General features: G+C 37.3%; 1 protein-coding gene across 1 annotated transcript in view; it reads left to right on the top strand.

Moving 5' to 3' along the window:
* IL6ST (interleukin 6 cytokine family signal transducer) overlaps positions 1 to 9,798 on the top strand; it is a 49,364-nt gene extending 39,566 nt beyond the window's left edge. Inside the window, exons 14-16 of the mRNA XM_082651457.1 lie at positions 101 to 197; positions 3,863 to 3,944; positions 4,794 to 9,798. Of these exons, the coding sequence (XP_082507583.1) occupies positions 101 to 197; positions 3,863 to 3,944; positions 4,794 to 5,531 (917 nt within the window). The 3' untranslated portion in view covers positions 5,532 to 9,798. The remainder of the gene's footprint in view (positions 1 to 100; positions 198 to 3,862; positions 3,945 to 4,793) is intronic.
* Positions 9,799 to 14,489: the final 4,691 nt, after the last annotated feature.

The following is a 14,489-nucleotide window of genomic DNA, read 5'->3' as shown; positions in this document are numbered from 1 at the left end:
TTCATCTTTTCAACAGTAATCTGGTTGGGATGTTGCATTATTTCTCTTTAGCATATGTGTCAACAGTTATTTTCTTTCTTTCTCCTTTCTTTTTCTTTAGCTCAAGGAGAAATTGAAGCTATTGTTGTACCTGTTTGCTTAGCATTCCTATTGACAACCCTTTTGGGAGTATTATTCTGCTTTAATAAGCGAGACCTGTAAGTACCCATATTCATAATTTTGCCTTTTCCCCCACTTTCATTGATCTATAATTTACATGCAATGAAATTCATCCATCTTAAGTGTACAGTTTAATGAATTTTTGTAACTGTATATAGATGTATAACTACCACCACACTCAAGATAGAGAACATTTCCATCACTCTACAAAGTTTCTTCATTCTGCTTTGTACTGTGTCCTCTCCCTCAGCCCCTTGGCCGCAGCAATCACTGATCTACTTTCTCTGGTTGCAGTTTTACCTTTTCTGGGATTTCACATATATGGAATCAAACAACATGTAATTTTTTGTGTTTGATGTCTTTCACTTGACATATTTTTGAGATTCATCCATGTTGCATAAATTAATATTTTTCTTTTTATTGCTGAATAGTATTCTATAGTATAGAGATATCAAAATTTGTTTACCTGTACACCTATTATGAAAGTTTAGGTTGTTTCTTTTATTTTTGGCTATGATGAATAGCTAAAATATATATGTGTTGTTATGAACATTCACATACAGATCTTTGTGTGACAATATATTATCATTTATCTTGAGTAAATACTTAGTAGTGAGATTGCTGGGTCATACAGTAAGTGCATATTTAACTTTATAAGAAGCTGTCAAACTGTTTTCCAAAGTGTTTGTACCATCTTGTATTCCCAAGAGCAATGTGAGCGTTCCATTTGTTCCATATCATCCTCAATTCTTGGTACTGACAAGGTTTTTAATTTTAGCTATTCTTTCTCATGGGTTTGTAGTGCTATCTCATTGTGGTTGTAACTTCTGTTTCCATGATAACCAGTAATAGATCTTTTCATGTGCTACCTATACATCTTCTTTTGTGGTGTGTCTTTTGAAATCTTTTGCCCATTTTTAAATTGGGTGATTTGTCTTGTAAATATTGAGGTTTAAGCGTTCTTTATATATCTGGTTACAAACTTTTTGTCAAATATATGTTTTGCAAATTCTGAACTGTGGCTTGCCTTTTTATTCTCTTAACTGTGACTTTAGAAAAGCAAAAGTTTAATTTTGATCAAGTCTATTTTATCAGGGTTTTTTTTTTAATGGTTCTTGCTTTCTATGTCCTGTTTAAGAAATCTTTGCCTAACCCAGTGTCACAAATATGTTCTCCTATATTTTCCTCTAGAAGTTTAATCATTTTAACTCTGTGCTGTGATCTATTTAGAATAAATTTTTGTGCATGTTGTGAAGTCAGGGTCAAAGTTTTTTTCCATAGATATCTAGTCATTCCCAGCATCATTTATTGAAAAGGCTATCTTTTCCTATTGAATTATCTTGCCAAAATCAATTATCCATATAAGTCTGGATCTGTTTGTGGACTCTCAATCCTGTTCCATTGTTCTCTATGTCTATTCATCCTGATAACACGTGGTCTTGATTTATTATAGCTCTATAGTAAGTTTTGAGACCAGGTGGTAGAATTCCTCCAATATTTTTTTTCAAAATTATTTTTGCTAGGTTCTTTGCCTTTTCATATAAATTTTAATATCAGCTTATAAATTTCCTTTAAAAATCTGTTAGAATTTTTATTGGAATTTTATTGAATCTGTCCATCAGTTTAGGGTAAAAGGCAATCTGAACATGAGTTCACATGTTCATGAGTCAAATAAATCTTTCAGTACGTGAATGTGGTATATCTCTATACTTATCTTGGTTCCTTTTGCAATGTTTTGTAGTTTTCAGGCCTTGCACATCTTATGTTAAATTTATTCCTTCCTAAGTGTTCTTTTTTCTGTGTGCTATTATAAATAGAATTTCAAATTTTTTACTTTCTAATTGTTCATTGCTAGTATATTGAAAAGTGCAATTGATCTTGTAAATATATTGGTCTTGTATACTGAGATCTTCATAAATTAATTTAGTCACTTTTTGGATTTTCAACATGCACAGTCATGCTGCGTGCAAGTAAAGATTCCAGTCTTTATACTTTTAGTTCTTTTCATCATTGTACTGGCTAAGACCTTCAGTACTATGTTGAATAGAAGTAAGAGCCAACATCTTTCCATTATTCCCAATCTTAGGCGAAAAAACGTTCAGTCTACACCATTGCATGTTATATTAGCTGTAAGTTGAGGAAGTTCTTATATTTATGTTTTGCTAAGAGTTTTTGTCATGAATGGATATTGAATTTTGTCAAATGCTTTTTCTGCATCTGTTGAGATGAGCTTATGATTTTTCTCCTTTCATAAATATGAATTTTATTCATTGATTTTCAGGTGTTATACCTTGCATCCCTTGGATTTTGCTAGATTCGGTGTGTTAATTTTTGCATTTTTATGTTCATGAGTAATATTGGTTTGTCCTTTTTGTGGTGTCATTGTGTAGTTTTGGACTCAGGGTAATACTAATTATCTCATAAAATGAATGGCCTCAGGACATATTACCTCTATTTTCTGGGAGAGTGTGTAGGGTTGGTTTTATTTCCTCTTTAAATGTTTGATAGAATTCACAAATGAAGCCATCTGGGCCTGCTGTTTTCTTTGTGGGGAGGTTTTTAATTAAAAATTGAATTTCTCACAAGTATAGGGCTATTGAAGTTTTCTTTTTCAATCTGTTTTGGTAATTGGTGTCTTACAAGGGATTCATCCATTTTTTTTTTGGTTGGTCAGTTCATTTAGGTTGTTAACGTTATTGCTTTTTATATTATGTCCAGATTTCATAGTTGTTCCTGCAGGACAGTCTGTTAGGATCTTATTACTCATCTTTATTTGAACTTATTCTCAAGATGACTCATTTCCTGTGTACCTGTGTACACTATGGACCTCTAATGTTGGGCTAGGGACTGTATTAAGGTAAACATATTTAAATAGATTTTTTATGATGGGGGATATCCTGAATTCATTGTTAGCCTTTTCTTCCTTGTGAAAAATCAAATTTATCTTGTACCAATGTGAAAATTGAACATTTTTGGGGTTTTGTTTTGGGGAGAGAAGGTATACCATGACCCTGGCTAAAGTTTTTAAGTGTTATTGTTGTTGTTTGTGTGTTTTAATTTATTTTATTTATTTTTGGCTGTGTTGGGTCTTCGTTGCTGCGTACAGGCTTTCTCTAGTTGCGAGCAGGGGCTACTCTTCGTTGCAATGCATGGACTTCTCATTGTGGTGGCTTCTCTTGTTGTGGAGCATGGGCTCTAGGCACACAGACTTCAGTCGTTGTGGCACGCGGGCTCAGTAGTTGTGGCTCGTGGGCTCTAGAGCACAGGCTCTGTGGTTGTGGCACACCGACTTAGTTGCTCCACAGCATGTGGGATCTTCTCAGACCAGGGCTCGAACCCGTGTCCCCTGCATTGGCAGGCAGATTCATAACCGCTGCACCACCAGGGAAGCCTTTAAGTGGTTTTTATTGCAGGATTTAATTTCAGAGATTTTTAAAAATTGAATACTGATTACCAGCTTTAGTCTTATAAACAAACAGTTTTTCTTTAAGGATAAAGATCCTTATGCATTTTCAACAGTATTTCTTTTTCTATTGGTTACAAGAAAAATAACGTTTTTGTTAGCTTTGGGATACAGTAGGTATTTTTTGTTTATTTAATTGGTTTGATTCTTAAGATTCTTGGATAATAATGTTTAGAAATAGGGACTATTCATTGTTTATTACATGTGGTTCTACATATGCGATATTTCTTTTCTCTCCAGAATTAAAAAACACATCTGGCCTAATGTTCCAGATCCTTCAAAGAGTCATATTGCCCAGTGGTCACCTCACACACCTCCAAGGGTAAGATAAAATATTTCTGACTTACTTGTAATACACAAGCATATTAGGATATATTGTAGAGTTCAAGCAAAAGATAATCAGACTAAATCGAAAAGTAGATGAAAATAGTACATAAATGAGAATTTTAGTCAAAATTTAAAATAATACTTATGTATTCTAGGAGTTTCTTATCACCATAGCATATTTGTCCTTATATTCCCAATTCTATTTAGTATACATTAAAAATATTTGATTGAACTTGTAAGTTGAAAACCTGTGTTTTAATGCTGCTGTGTGATAACTCTGTTGTAAGGCAAGCATTTTAGGTTATATATTAAAATAAAATTTTAAATCTACCATTTTAACATGATTAAATGGCTTCTGGAAACCTACAGTAAATTCCTTGAACGTCCCTAAAGGGGGAATGATTTGTACTTATTATCTTCTGACAGTCCTTTAATTTTAGATTAGCAGATTGACATGTATATCCTATGAACCTTCAGTCATTTGAGTTTGATTTAATGTTTTCCTCATTTTTCTATCCAATTAATCCTAGGCTGCCCAGACTAGGCATGAAATATGAAATTTTATTTCTAGACCTTTAAGTTTATCAAAATGTAACACCAACAATATTGACTTAGAATTCTGAGGAAATACAGTGTAATTCATACTTTTTAGAATCATTTCACAATATCCATGATTCACGTGATTTAATTAGTGATATAGATTATCTCTGCACCATTAAAAGCTACTGAGAAGTTTCAGAGATTCATTACTCTGTGGCTTTAACTAATATGTCATATGTAATTATTTCAGAGTTTCTAAATGACCATGCACCATAGGTAATAATTCATTTTCTCTCTTTCTTAGCATTTTAATTCAAAAGATCAAATGTATCCAGATGGCAATTTCACTGATGTAAGTGTTGTGGAAATAGAAGCAAATGACAAAAAGCCTTTCCCAGAAGATCTAAAATCATTGGACCTATTCAAGAAGGAAAAAATTAATACTGAAGGACACAGCAGTGGTATTGGAGGGTCTTCATGCATGTCATCTTCTAGGCCAAGCATTTCTAGCAGTGATGAAAATGAATCGGCACAGAACACTTCGAGTACTGTCCAGTATTCCACTGTGGTACATAGTGGCTACAGACACCAGGTGCCATCGGTCCAAGTCTTCTCAAGATCCGAGTCCACCCAGCCCTTGTTAGATTCTGAAGAACGGCCAGAAGATCTACAGCTGGTAGATAATGTAGATGGCAGTGACAGCATTTTGCCCAGGCAACAGTATTTCAAACAGAACTGCAGTCAACATGAAACCAGTCCAGATATTTCGCATTTTCAAAGGTCAAAGCAAGTTTCATCAGTCAATGAAGGAGAGTTTGTTAGACTTAAACAGCAACAGATTTCAGATCATATTTCACAGCCCTATGGATCTGGGCAGATGAAAATGTTTCAGGAAGTTCCTGCAGCAGATGCTTTTGGTCCAGGCATCGAAGGACAAGTAGAGAGATTTGAAACAGTTGGGATGGAGGCTACAATTGATGAAGGAATGCCTAAAAGTTACTTACCACAGACTGTAAGACGAGGTGGCTACATGCCTCAGTGACAGACTAACTCCTGTTACAACTTTGGAAGTACCTGTAAAGTAAAGCTAAAAAAAGTATTTTATCTGTGATTTCAGATCTTCACTCACTGAAGATGATCATTTGCCCTTAAGGACAAGAAGGTACTGTCCTCCCATGTGGGCTGTTTCCATTCCAGAATATCTGGGATTTGACTTAAAGCACTACATAAACTGACTTCATCCTCCAAATAGCTGAATGACTTTGTGCTGTTTCAGGATGTTTGCACTGAAGAAAAACAAAGCTTGTCTGAAATTTATAAAGTGAAACTTTTGGTTTTGCTATCTAGAAAACAGAGCGTATTTAAATTAAAAGCAGTGGTAAACTTAGTGAGCACAGCTATACTGATTTTAATGAGAATAGTCATCAAATATCAAATCTTGGGGAGAATTAGCATACAAATTGGGGGAGCAAGATCTAGACCCTCTACTTCAAGTGACAACATAATTTTAAAAGAGTCCAGATGGTACAACTAATATGAGCCCAGCTTTTGTTGTCTGACAAAAAAAAAAAAAAATTGGGCTCATTTATAATCATACCAACATATAAAATATTAGTTCTCGTCCATTGGTAATGATGCTGCCAGTTACTGGAGAAAAGGAATTCTGGAGTTTTAACTTGGCAAACTAAAAATATTAATTTTTTAATATTAGACAGTTAAGTAAATTTTCAAACATTTGCTTTCTATCACTATTGACAACCTCCGAAGATCCATTTCACAAACTCAGCAGAGGGTCCAGATAAGAGCTAGGAATGAATGTGACGAACTATCTTAAACATTTAAAAAATCCTTTGCCATTTATAAAGGCTTAAATTGTTAACACTCTTCTGTACATGTATATAAACATTATTGACCCTTCTTGTTAAGACGTCAGAGAATTTGGTTGATGAGGCACTTTATACAGTATGTCTTCACCTTAAAATGTGTTTTGATTTAATATGCTTTGTTTTTTAAGTAGGCCAAGACTGAGTTTTTTCTTTCTTTCTAGTAGGTGTTTGAAGCAGACTAATAAGTTAGAAGACTTGGGCAATACTCACCAAAACAAACAAAGCACCACCCCAAAAATGTACATATTGATCTTAGGAAATCTCGCAGTTAGCAAATATCCTTATTGTAGAGGCACTTAATGAAGAGAGAGTATTTGAATGTCTGCCTGTTCTGAGGTAGGTGGAACTTAGTTCTACATGATGATTTAGGAATATTTTAAACCTTTTCCCACATGTTCTGTTCTTCAGGGGAAAAGTGAGTTGGGCTTCCAGAGTTTAGCACTAAACTCACTTTCGCATTTATGTTATTCCCTACCCACCACGTTTGACGAGGAGGCAGGGGCTAAAAACTAGGAGCTGAGTAAGTAAGAAGAAATTGTCATGTGGTTGACTACTGCTGTCAAGTAAGTTTGTGTTGTTTTTCTGTCATATTTAATTTACAGAAACCAAGCCAACTTAAAATAGTTTGTAGAGGTTACTGAAGAATAAAAGGCTGAGAAAAATTAGTACACATTTACAGTTGAGATGTAATTCGACTCATTACTGTCTCAATATTGTTCGCATTAGACTTGCTGTTATGCTTTATCCCTTGTATTCTTGCCTGATACTTTTCAGAGTTCTTTCTCATATATGGTCTTTGCGAGACAGAGCAGATGCTTTATTCTGATATATCCTGTTCTACTTTAGGCAAAACCAACATGAGATTGGTAGAATGTCAGAATCAGTAGTAGATGAGGAAAATTAGGCACAGACAGGTCAGGTTGGAACAGAGAGACCCCAAACTCACACACACTACACACTACAAGGTAATAAGCATTACCACCGTTTAAGTTGGTTATCAAAGGCTGGTCCAAATCAGGACAGGATTTATCTTGCTAAATGTCAACAAATTTATATCTATTACATTTTTCATTTCCTCAAAATAAGTAGTCATGTTGTTATAACCATGTTTAGCTCTAACCTTCCTCCTAACAAATAGCAGTGTTGTGGAGAACATTTTAGTGTGGAGATTGTACATGGGAGGTGGGCAGTTATAAAATGTGAACTCATGATCTCTGGGAATCAGAACAAATAGTTATTTAAGAAAGGACATCATATAAGCAAATTTGTATGTTGAAACTTGTGTAGAACATGGTGCAGTGAGTGAATGCCCCCCAGCCACAAAAGCACTTTAGGCATATTAAATGGATATAGTTACTGTGCAAAAATTCATTCAGGAAATAAATATATTTATGTAATATACATCTTTGCCCCCAAAAAAAGCAATCATGAAACTTAAGTACAAAATTACTTTCATAAGGCATGTCTTAGAATAATCTGTCTTGATATATGTAAATTATATTTTAGGTAGGCCCAGAAACAAATCCAGTTAATTTATGTGAAAATTAGACTATGTTTAAGATAGTGGATAAACTACTCATTAAATATATAGTATGCAAAAATTTGATGCAGTTGCCCTCTTGTAAGACTAAAAAAATAATAAGCATATGTTACATGTGTTGTTATTGTAATTTGATTGTTACTGGTGTCTTTGGTATCCTACCCTCATCCTTCATAAAGGCATGAGGCTAAATAACTGTTGGAAAACTATCAGACTTCAAACCCACTAAAATCTAAAAGTTTAATTCTTTTTTAACATGGATCATTCAGCACTAGGGAACATACCCAACATGTGACCAGAAGCAAGGGAAAAAGCAGAATCATTCACATGTTTTGTGTTCACATCTGTTCTGTGCCTAGTTGTTTGTTTAATTTCAACCTTTTTCTTTGATAGAGATTTTTTTTTTACACACGAAGTCATCCAAGACCCTAGTTTATTGTGAAGTTAAGGGTTAATGAAGTTGAAATATACTTTTAAAACATATATTTATGAAAAGTCAAATTTAAAGTGGAACATCTAAAATAGCACTATAAATAGAAATCAAATTTAAAAGATGTCTTTTTTCTACTCACGTAGTTTAGTTAAAATCATGACATAAATTTAGAAATAGAATAACTATATAGTAGAATTCCCTAAAATATTTCTGTTAACTGGCATGTACTGACCAACTATAAAACTATAAATTAAGTAGGAGAACTCTTCCTAGTCTATTCCGTTATATTCCACACCAACCTCCTCCTCTCTTTGGTGTTAGGAACAAATTTCTATACCATACATTTCTGTTTCAGTAGTTTTTTTGTTGAAATGGGTAAAGTGTCAAAATAATAAGCTACATAAAACTTAAAGTTCAATTGTTTAAAAATATTGGGATAGCTTTCTGTTGGAGGTCGTGTTAGATTCTATTGCCCAGGTAAGATTACTTTAAAAATTTCTTTGCACTTTTGTAAATTAAAAGAATATGAAGCCATAAAATGGCAAGATATTTAGGTTTAAGAAATTTTAAACTAGCAAACTTACAGCCTAATTCTATAAACTGGTCCTTGGTAGCCGTTCCTTTTCAGGCTATTTATAAATAGAATTTAGATGTATGTCAAAACAAAACTTTCCAAAGCTAAATGTAATATCTTTTGGGTTAATCTATTTTTTTTCATTGTATATACTACTTGTATGTGTATTCCCACGATATTCTAATATACATTGCATTAAAAATAAAAAGGCAGCTCTGGATGAGCTCTTTTGTTACCTATTTCTAAATTTTTTAATAAGGCTTTTTGTAGTCAGTTCCTTAAAACGGGTTAAACTTCATTACACAGTTCTTTAAAGTTGATAGATCATGATGAAAATGAATTTAAGGCCAATGGTGATAGATGTTACAGACCTTTTATCCCTTAAACATAAGCTTTGAGAATGATAACTACATGCTTCAGATGCTGTTACATGAATATCAAAATGTGATGTGTCAGAAATAAAGGGATAGTTTAAAGGTGGATATTTGAAAATTCTTTAGTCTTAGTCTCTCTCTCTATATATATATATTGAATAGTATACTCTAAAAATAAGTGTGCAATTTGCTAGTACTACAGTACAGTGAGTAGCATTAGGTATGTCTCCTATTTATACCGTATGTCCCATTTAATTGTAAGTGCAATCCTTTTAAGTTCACTTGCTCTTGTACCCCGACCTAATCTAACTTCATATAGAAGGCTTGTCTAGAAAGACTATTGTATGTATTTTCACTTTTGCACAGTGAATTGCATGTGCAACTTGTAACCACAGCTATTGTTTTTATGTTGACATAACTCTAAATGTTCTGTTATATATCAGCTTGCATCCTTTAAGTAAATTTAATAAATTCTTAACTCAGTTTTTTTCTGGGTGTGGTCACTACCAGATGTCATTAAACATAATGTTTAAGGTAACAGGATTTATCATTACTGGTGTTGGGCCTTTGTGTAAACTAGGTGCTTTTTGAGGGTTCTGTGGCTTTTTAAATGCTCATTTAGCATAATGGATAGGGTTTAGAAGAAAATCAATACCCTATCTCGGCCTTAATAAATACAGACTTGGAGGTGGCAAATTCATTTACCATTTTTCTGGATTTACTGAGATGATTTCTGGAATCCCAGCATCTTCCCTCCCAATGGATATTTTTTAACTGGGTTGCCAGGGGACCAACCAAGTACAGAGATGCTGTGCCCACACTCTACTAGAGTCTTGTCACAGTGAGGCGCGGGTTGACCCATAGCATCCCACTGCTGCCCCCTGAGGTTGCTGAGTAGTAGTGTATGAAAGTAACAGCTCCACCTGGAAGGAAATCCGAACTACTAGATTTGTGTCTTCACACTGTGCTTTTATCTTAAATATGCAGTAAATGAAAAATCCACAAACACACAAGTTAACTTCATCCCTTCACATATATACTAAAGGTTGTAGAAATAGTGTCTTGGCTTTGGGCTATGTGTTTGTTTAAAGTCTGGCTGTGGCTCTTACAGGCTCAGCCTGACTTCTTTGTGGTACCTCTTGTCTTACGCTAATTTATATTATGGATCCAATCCATCCTACTGCAAAAAGATTACAGAGTTCCCTCGGCATTCAGTTTCCCTAGCCCAGAGACACAGAAACAATTTTAACTTCTGGTTTAAACTTTTTTCTTTTTAAATTAATATAAAACATTCCTTCCATGCTTTCAAAATATAAACAAGAGGACAACAAACTGTGCTCTTACATAGATGTTTCAGTCTAGTTAAACATGCTCTGGTTACTTAATAGAGTACAGAAGAGAAGGAGAAAAAGAGACCTGAGGTGGAAAGAGAAGGAAGTGTGGAGAAGCAGAGGGAAGCAGGTAGTGAGTGACCCCAGGTCAACAGCCCATGCCCCCATTGCTGCTCCTTTAGGTTGGCTGCTGGCCAACCTAGAAAGACCTTCGAAAGGCTACTTGGTTCCTCAACAGCTTAAAACAGTTCTATCTACTCTGAGGGAGAAAAACCTACCTTTAAATTCAAAGTTCAAAATTTTTTAGATTATAGTTATTTTTTCCCAATTGCTAAAGGTTTCAAACATGGGAAGGCATAGCTTAGTTTTAGAAATCTCTGGACATTCAAAACCCAATTCTTTTACATTTATCCCTTGTGACTCTGGTTTTGTCGTTTTACATGTCAGAAAAGTATAACTAGAATTGTCTTTTCTCATTCTTGAACATTTTTTTAAAAACATTAAATGGTTTTTATTTATACATTTATGCATTTGTTGAAATTAGAATCCTTCCAGGATAATGTGGTGAGATACATAGTGGGAATCCTCACACACAAAAATAAAAGGGGAAAAAGAAGACAACTCAGATCAAGCATTTCTCGCTCCGGCTACCTCATCAGCTAGGGGTGTGAATGGTCCTTTTGATAGAGTGGCCAGATTAACCAAGCGGTCAAAAGTGATTTATTCCCCAGAGCACTGCTTCAAACACTGAATGAGATCCCACCCCTTGACTCAGTCCAGGCTTCCTTTGCTAGAAGAATCTTTTTTTTTTTAGCATCTTTATTGGAGTATAATTGCTTTACATTGTTGTGTTAGTTTCTGCTTCATAACAAAGTGAAATCAGCTATACGTATACAGATATCCCCATATCCCCTCCCCCTTGCGTCTCCCTCCCACCCTCCCTATCCCACCCCTCTAGGTGGTCACAAAGCACTGAGCTGATCTCCCTGTGCTATGCGGCTGCTTCCCACTAGCTATCTATTTTACATTTGGTAGTGTATATATGTCAGTGCCACTCTCTCTGCTAGAAGAATCTTAACGGTTAAAAATAAAACTTATAAGTACACACCTGGATCCTGTCCTTATAGGAAATTGTTTTCCCTACAGTTTTGGCTGAAGTCAGAAAAAGCCTGTTGACTAGTGATAGCTTTTAAATGAATTAGTATCAACTTCTCTGGAACTGGTTCTGTACGCTTCCAGAAAGGGGATCATGGTTTTAAATGAATGGCCTGAAAGAGAATATTTAAGTAAAAAGGTACTCTAAGGCACTGAGATTCTGACCACAGAAAGAACTCTGCAGGAACATTTAAAGAATGAAAAGGCAGGGACTCCCCTGGTGGCTCAGTGGATAAGACTCCACACTCCCTGGTCAGGGAAGCAGATCCCACATGCATGCCGCAACTAAGAGTTTGCATGCCACAACTAAGGAGCCCAAGTGCTGCAACTAAGGAGGCTGGGACCCGCAACTAAGGATCCCGCCTGCCACAACAAAGGGGCCCACGTGCTGCAACTAAGGAGCCCGCTTGCCGCAACTAAGACCTGGTGCAACCAAATAATTAATTAAAATGAAAGAAACCCCCCCAAAAAAGGAATGAAAAGGCAGCCACTCTTCACTATAGGTCAAAGTCAGTGTGGATTTTGCCCAATGTTCAATCTAGACTTAGAAACACCTGAGTTACCAGCAGGCATCAGAGCCCAGGAAAGGACCTCTGAGAACATCTAAGTTCCACGTTCAGAACTGTGACTAGAAATTGTTGGCTGCTCCTGTTGCTGCGGCGAGGGGCCCTTCCTTGCCCAAGACATTTCTGATCACCTACTGGGGGCCATGCTGGTGCAGGGTGTATACAGGTTAACAAATGCACACCATCTATGGAATGTTCACTTGGGGTCATTAAATCCTTGAAAAACTCTTAAGAGGTAGATACTAGAACCATTTAGACTCGTAGGCTCAGAAAAGTTGAGCAACTCACTCAGGGTCTTATGGTTGACAGAGAGGAGAAGGGGCTCCAACTCCAGCCTGACTGCAAAGCCTATATTCTCTGCCATGTATACCAACTGTACCCAACCACTCTTAGCAAAACCCTGGATGGTGGGCATGCTGGAAGGCCAGCTCGTACAGGAATGCACTTCTGTTTCCCAGACGTTGCTAACTTCTTTCTGAGTTTCTGTCCCCCTCCTCGTCCTTTCCTCCCTACCCCAGCACCTCACGGTCACCCCCTCCCCGACGGACCACTTCAAAGCGTCCTAACTGGGCCTTGAGCCCAGAGTACAGTTCCTTAATCAGGATCTCTCCCCTTATGCCCTCATCTGAGTTAGCTCTGAAGCCTGTCTTCCCTCCCCACAGCACATGCATTTACAGGAACACCTAAAAGAGAGGTAAAGATGTCACACTTTCCTGAGCAGAATGCATGTTGACACAACTCCTACAGTCTCATTATTTGGGGGCAGGGATGGGGGGGAACCTCTAACGGTGGGATCTGGCGACTGCAGCTGGTGACAAAAGGATCTGGGGGCAGGGCATCTTTCCTGAGTGCTCAGATCACCTGTCCCAGGTGGTTCTGCCACAGACTTCCCGGGTCTGCTGCCGACCGCAGGGACCCACTTCCAGCCTGTCCACCTCTGGGGCCTTCCCTTTAACATGGTTTCCAGCGGCTCCTGCCCATCTCCTGCTGCTCCACTAGGGGGCAGCATTGGCAGCATGAAGGGCCTGCGGAGGTCCTGCTACTCTGACCAAACTGCCAGCATTTGCTTTTCAGGCTCCATCTTCTTTCCTGGTCCTGCTGGGCCTCTCTTTCCAGCCTCATATAGCCCCCTCTCCAGGTACACACTCCCTCGTTTCCGGAATATACTGTGTTTCTTCCTACCTCCCAGCCCATGCATATGATTTCCTCTCCTAAAATGTTCTGCCCCCAGTCTGTAGCTCAGCTGAAAAATTCTTACCTACTCACCAGTAATAGCCTCAAATAGATCCTCCTGGGTGAGACCTTCCATTCTCCTCCTCTTTCCTTCCCTGCACAGTTAAGGGCCTTCTGTGTCCTGAGACCAGACTAATGGCCAGTGTTTGTCTCTCTCTGACTTAGGAGCTGAACCCCCTGGAGGCAGGGTCCCTGTCTTATTCATCTCTGAGTCCCTGGCACCTAGCACAGTGTTTGGTATTTACAGGTGCTTCATAAATCTTGTTTATAGAAAGAGCTGGATGGATGAAGAGACAGAACAGACTTTTTAATTTGTTATTGAAACTTTTCTTTTTTTAATTTTTAGCATGTGTCTCAGATTTCATTTTACCCAGAGTTGCATAGTGCCATGGCAAGTTAGGAATCCGCCCTCTCTTCACCTCCAACATGAAAGCATCTCCTGATTCCCATCCCCAGCACACTTCCACCCCTACCAAGGGCAAAAGCTTTTTTAAAGCAACACATATACTTGGTGAGTCAAAAAACAAAAATTCAAGGACTTCCCTGGTGGCACAGTGGTTAAGAATCTTCCTGCCAGTGCAGGGGACACGGGTTTGAGCCCTGGTTCGGGAAGATCCCACATGCCGCAGAGCAACTAATCCCGTGTGCCGCAACTACTGAGCCTGTGTTCTAGAGCCCACAAGCCACAACTACTGGGCCCGTGTGATGCAACTACTTAAGCCCGCATGCCTAGAGCCCGTGCTCCACAACAAGAGAAGCCACTGCAGTGAGAAGCGCGTGCACCGCAACGAAGAGTAGCCCTCCTGCTCACAGCAGCTAGAGAAAGCCTGTGTGCAGCAACGAAGACCCAACGCAGCCAAAAGTAAATAAATAATTATTATTTTTTTTAATTTCAAGAAAAAAATTAA

Source organism: Grampus griseus (assembly GCF_964374135.1).
Source record: "Grampus griseus genome assembly, chromosome: 3".
Taxonomy (NCBI): Eukaryota; Metazoa; Chordata; class Mammalia; order Artiodactyla; family Delphinidae; genus Grampus; species Grampus griseus.
The sequence above is the reverse complement of the archived record's forward strand: the minus strand, read 5'-3'. Positions and strand labels throughout refer to the sequence as shown.